This window comes from Vollenhovia emeryi, unplaced genomic scaffold (assembly GCF_000949405.1).
Source record: "Vollenhovia emeryi isolate VEMERY1.0 unplaced genomic scaffold, V.emery_V1.0 DF939266.1, whole genome shotgun sequence".
NCBI classification, from domain to species: domain Eukaryota; kingdom Metazoa; phylum Arthropoda; class Insecta; order Hymenoptera; family Formicidae; genus Vollenhovia; species Vollenhovia emeryi.
In genome coordinates, this window is record NW_011967100.1 from 341,346 (window position 1) to 347,769 (window position 6,424).

Here is a 6,424-nt window from a genome sequence, read left to right on the forward strand (position 1 = left end):
CGCGTATGAATAAGTATAACAGCATTGCCGAGAGACTTACTTGGAAAGCTGCGGTCTGTAAAACCATAAGAATAACTCTCATCGGCCATTTCGCTTTATAAGATCGATGACACCACAATCTGTGGGCACCTGCTGTAACACCTAGTCCCGCGAGATACATGATTAGTATAACTGAAAAAAAAATGTATCAACATAACATCATGAGATCTTTCGTAAATAAGACACTTGCAATCATTATTATTTTATAAAGATCTATTGGTTCAAGTTATTGATATTGATTCTTTATGTTATTTCTTCTTGCAAATAAATGGTTGCAATTAATGAAACAGCACTCGAACTTCAAGTTTTAAGTCTTAACATTTTTTCCCTTTTTATATATGTATTTGAACTCCTGATTTCGTTTGACTTATTTATTATATTTATGTATTTATTTTTTCAAGTTTTATTCGACATAATTTTATATTCTACGCACGTTTCCGTTATTTTATATTTATTGTTATATTATTATTGTTATATACAATAGTTTAGACCCTTGTATTTTCTCGCTGTGTTTCTCGACACGTATTATGTTTATTTGCGACTTATGATACATAAATGTAACGTACCCCAAAGAGTCGTGTAAAATTTGGCAGCTGTTATTAAAAAATACAATCCATAAATTGCTCCAATATGAAGGTAGGTAAGAAGTATCACGTTTCTCCAGACGATTTTCCGCTCGTACTTAGGCTGCAAGTTTTGTGCCTCTTGAGTTAACAATTTTTGCGTCATGGTTTTTTCTGTCACCGATTTCTTTTGCGACGTATCCTGCTGAGAAGCTTCCAGGAATGGCGTTACTCGTCTAACGAACAATTTTGACTCCATATTACTGGAATATCTATAATAAGTAATTATATATTAGTTCTAAAACTAAAGAAAGCTATGATTATATTTCATAATATTTGAAAATATTTAAGAAGAGTGGTGGAGGCTCCAAAAAAGATAAAGAATCGATGAAGGAAGGCAAATGTGAGCCAATAAACGTGGAACACAGTGCGTGGTTTAAACGTGGAAAATATGTATTGTATATTCTTTTTATTCAAACGTTTCGACCCATGTTCGGATCCTCTTCAATGATCTAGGACAACAAATAGACTTTTAAAAATTATGATGAAATTTTTTTATATTATTTAATACGGTAGAGTACAAAAAGAATTGGTCAAACTAAAAGATAAGTAGAATACCTGATAAAGAGAATATTATAACGAGTGTGAAAGGGAAATTATCGTGGAATCAGCGTAATTGTCGCGATAAAAATACTTCCTCTCTCAAGGTTGACGCGTGAGTCTCCAAATGGCTCCAAAGATAAAGAGAAGAGGATAGAAAATCACAGTTCAAAGAGTAAAACTATTGAGATTAGTAAGTCAGAAAAAAATTAACGAAAGAAAAAAGAATAATCAATGAAACAAATTAGGATGCAAGTTTTAACAGAGAGAATCACCAAAAACTAGACAGGACATATCCCGTAACATTAACCGAATAGTAATGACGCAGCGGTAACGTTAAGATAAAAGTCGCAAATAAATATAATACGTATCGAGAAGCACAGCGAGAAAATACAGGGGTCTAAACTATTGTATATAACAATAATAATATATCATTAAAAATAAAATAACAAAAACGTGCGCAGAATATAAAATTATGTCGAATAAAACTTGAAAAATAAATACATAAATAAATAAGTCAAAGTCAGGAGTTAAAATATAAAAAAAGGGAAAAAATTTTTAATTTTGTCAAGATTGTGAATGATAAAATTGTATGAGTCATCTAGGAAATCTGTGTCATTTTGTAAGTCAAGACTGTTCGTTTGGCGTTTAATGAAAATTATTTCGGAAATGCGACGTTTAAAAAGAAAAGATTTTTCTTCATCCAAGATATCAACATTATCCCAGTCGAATTCATGGCTTATGAGTCTATGTTCTGTGATAACAGAAAGTTGCTGCGTTCTTCTGTTAATATGTTTACGGTGTTCATTGATTCTTGTTTTTAATAGCCTACCAGTTTGGCCTACATACGAGGCATCGCAGTCTTTACATGAAATTTTATAGACTACTTTGCCGTGAGAAAACGTGGAGAGCGGATCTTTATGTGCCTTAACGAAACGACTAAGTTTGTCGAGTCCAGTGTAAGATAAAGGGATGTCACGATCATGGACGACATGCGTGAATTATTCAGAAAACCATGGAGTGTATGGAATATTGAAAAAAAGCCTATTAGCTGTGCTATTCTGTATTTCGACAGTAGAAATATTGAACTAAGTCTTTTTAAGAAAATCGTTTTCGGTCGTTGTGTAATACTTGGAAAATCACGGACAGTGAATATCCATTTTCCAATAGAATTAAAATAATGTATTTATTTACATCATATATTAAGAGAGAGAGAGAGAGAGAGAGAGAGAGAGAGAGAGAGAGAGAGAGAGAGAGAGAGAGAGAGAGAGAGAGAACTTAGCTCCAACTTTAATAAAAATTAATTTTTTTAGGTATATGTATTTGCTTACGCTCGGTTTGTACCTATACCACAATTTATCTTATTTGTACCTCAAAGGGATGAAAGTTATAAGTAATTAAAACATCACTGACTTTTGAGATACCATACAGTAATCTTCGACAAGTTATTCGATTTATAATAAGCATTATTTGTATCCGTTTGTATCACTTTTCGTTTCGTATCTCTTAACGGGATGGAAATACGGAGTATTGAAAATTTGGGTAAAAGGTAACTTTGTCATTATTAAAGCTATTCTAATTTCGACAGCGGGTACTGTTTCGTTATCATTCGTGTATTGTTATTCGTTTCGTTAGTACTTCTAAGGGAGTGAAAATACGGAATATTAAAAATGACATAATAAATCTACGCGCACATTGTGTACTTGTTTCTCATCCCTTTCTTAAACATAAGTATCTAATACATATAAATATTATGTATATAAATATTATTGTTAGAAAAAGAGAGTGCCAGGTTAGGATTATAGAATGATTCGATAATTTGAATTAATATTTCGCTTTCCACAGATTTCAAAGAAAAAGGTTTTAATTAAAAAATATTTTTACTCGTAATTAATTTGCCATTAAGTAATCAGAATTACTATACCTGCTGACGAATCGGTGACTTACGACTTGAGCGATGAGTATAAGTGGGTAGTATCGTATCTATTCCGTCGCGAAATAAGCTTAACAAGAAACACGAATATACGTAACGGTGACTCTCACGGATGGTCTGACCTGGTGGCAAGTTTACTACGTGATACCAAGATGCTGGAGCGTACGTCCTATTTATTTAGCTTTGTGCCGCCCCACAACTATTAACGAAACCCCCCGCTTGCCCGTATCGGTTGCCCTGGAAAGCATAACTTATTGGAATAGGTGACGGAAATGACAGGTTGCAAAAACTTATAGTTGTGTGGTGTGTTCTCCTGAAACGCGGATTATTTCTATTGGGTATCCAATAAAAAATGTGTCATACGTAAGCATGCATAAATATATACACTGAGAACAATGTCTGATTAAATATAATCGGATAATCCAATTACATTATAACAAACGGATATATGTCCAATTAAATTGTATACCCGATGAAAAATATGATCGGTTTTTCAATCAAATTTTATCGGTAACTGTATTTTATCGGATAAATTTCATCGGATATATCCATAATTTAATCGGGAAACGCAATCGGAAAAATGAACCATCGAAGACATTGTTTAATTGGTTTATCCGATGGAAATTTTTCATACACAACGAAAATATGTCCATACATATATTTACATTGTATGTATATTTCCATGTAATTCTATACAATTTTACACAGTTCTATATAATTTTATAGATTTATACATACTTTTATATGAAAACTTTTTAAAAGGGAAAAATTGCTTATTTATAATTATGTATAACTTTGTGCAATTGTACACAATTATATATAATTGTAACAATTGTACACAATTATATATAATAAAAAATGTGTAAATTAATAAATAAGCAATTTTTCACGTTAAAAAAATTTTCATATAAAAGCATGTATAAATCTATAAAGTTATACAAAACTATGTGGAATCTATAAAATTATACAAAACTATGTGGAATTACACAAAATTATATAGAAATATACAATGTTTTCATATAATTGTATATATTTATTCACGTTCAGCCATGAAAAATTGTTTACCGGGTAAAATGCGCATTTAATATCATGCCCCCATTTCGCGCTTCCGGCGTTACGTCACACTTTAACAATCGTAGTCTTATTTCAATTCTGTATGCAATCTTACGTATGTGACCCTGTACCCTATGCAATAGCTTAGCATCTAATGTTTGTGAAATATGATTAGCTAGTTTTACAATACAAGTATTTCTATCAAAGAAGGGTTTCAATTTTATCAAAGAAACTCGACCTTTAATATAATTGAAACCCTTCATAAAGGCTATGTCCGCTATGTGAACCTGGCACCCGGTTTTTCAAACTTGATTTTTTTTACGGAAACTGATAGCATTTCGTTTGTAGCTGATTGTAGTAAAAGAAATTTCGTTTGTAGTTCCTTGGTTTATATTATAAGATATAAACATTTTTTTAAATGACCAGCATCCGACATTAAGATATCTGAAATCCGCTTGCGCAGTCTTCTTCAGAATCGTTTGTAGTTGATTGTAGTGAATTTCGTTTCGTTTGTAGTTGAACGGTTATTTACATTCCTATTATCTTTCGTTTAAAACCTAGTAAAGATTTAAATAATAAGAAATTAAAAGAAACTTTTTTAAATCGTATCTGCAATCATTAATTGAATATCTATTAGGTTCAGAAAACATACTTTTGCATATTTTTAAATTATGTGTGCGCGTGTGCGCATGTGTGTGTGTGTGTCTGTGTGCGTGCGTGCGTGCCCTTGCGCGTGCGCGTGCGTGTGTGTATGTGTGTTGTGTACCTACGTCTGTGCGTGTACATGTATTAAACATAGGAAAAATATTTATTCTAAACACTAAATGTATAGTCTAAATTTTAAAATGCTAGAAATTGATTGGAGTTAAATCTTTCTTGTATGTAAAAATATTGAATAGTTTTTTATGTTGCTAGGAAGCATTCAAGAACAAGAAAGAAAATATAACTTTAACTGCTTTAATCTGAGATATAATGTTTTGCTATTAAAATTAATGACCTAAATTAATCAAAAATTTTCAAAATAAATAATACACAAATTTCCAACCTAAACGCTTTTTATGTTGAGAATGTTGCACTTTGATAACTGAGTAAAATATTGAATTTGCAAAATTTTTTATTTGATCTCTTTTGATTAAATTTTCTATATTATTAAAAGATTATCTTTCTTCCGCCATTTTGCTCATTGTTATTATTCAGTTGTTTTATGTTAACTATTTATTATATCAGTTAATTGTTGTATCCTGCTGGATATTTATTTATTTCTTATGAATGATAAGACTTTTTAATGTTGATATTGGTATCTTGTCTTGTTTTAGCTTGTCGTGAATGTTTATTCACTTAAGATATCAGTATACATACGTAGTAGTACAAATATGTATGAAAAACAAGTTAAAATAAGTTGAGATTCCTCCGTATTTGAGAGTTATCGGTAGCTATAGAATATTGTTAGCAAAGTGATACCGACGAGTGCTTTTCGTAAATCAAAGATGTCACTCTCCTGATTCACCAAGTTTGACATTAACTGTCAAGTGTGTGCAACCGACATGCGTCACGTTTCTCGGTCGAGAGTTTACCGATATAGTTTAACTCGAAAACTATCTAACGTCGTATACATTACCGATTGCGACCAAATCAGGTAATATATTTCATAGAACGTTGATAATTAAGGGAGGGTATATGTATATTTAAGTTGACAAGGGCACGTACTCGTATGGTACTGTTTTGTCGTAAGCAGTATCTAGTAGTGATAGTAGACCTGTATATTTATACTGGTTATTCTACTCAATTGTTCTTCTACTCACATTCTCGCAGTGTTTTCTGAAAATAAACCATATTAATTTTTCTACGTTAATCTTTACTTAATAAAATAGTAATACTTATAACAATGTATTTTATTATTACGCAGTTAGAAAAATTGTTTTAAATAATTTAATTATAGTAATTGTTTCAAGCTATATTTAATTATATTAATTTTTATTCATTGTAATAAGTAATATTTGTAGCAATAATTTTTTTCAATAATAACGGTTGGATGCAGGGTTTAATAAGATCTGTTCTATGTATACAGGGTGTCAGATTCGATATGGACGACCCCAAAGATTATAGTAGATTGGGTTAAACTGAGAAGAAAAGTTATATAAAATTTTGCAAAATCGTAATTATTATCGGCCTAATTCAGAAAAACGTCTGAGCCAATAAGGCCAGACTCGGCAGCATGTAAAATGGTGTGTTTGTT

The 6,424-nt window shown here is 31.2% G+C and overlaps 1 protein-coding gene across 1 annotated transcript in view; it reads right to left on the bottom strand.

The window, feature by feature from the left end:
* The window catches only part of LOC105559519 (acyl-CoA Delta(11) desaturase-like), a 5,344-nt gene extending 2,039 nt beyond the window's left edge, over window positions 1–3,305 (bottom strand). Inside the window, exons 1-3 of the mRNA XM_012007873.1 lie at window positions 3,127–3,305; window positions 606–874; window positions 41–171 (exon numbers count right to left, since the gene is read on the bottom strand). Of these exons, the coding sequence (XP_011863263.1) occupies window positions 41–171; window positions 606–861 (387 nt within the window). The 5' untranslated portion in view covers window positions 862–874; window positions 3,127–3,305. The remainder of the gene's footprint in view (window positions 1–40; window positions 172–605; window positions 875–3,126) is intronic.
* Between the last annotated feature and the right edge of the window lie 3,119 nt (window positions 3,306–6,424).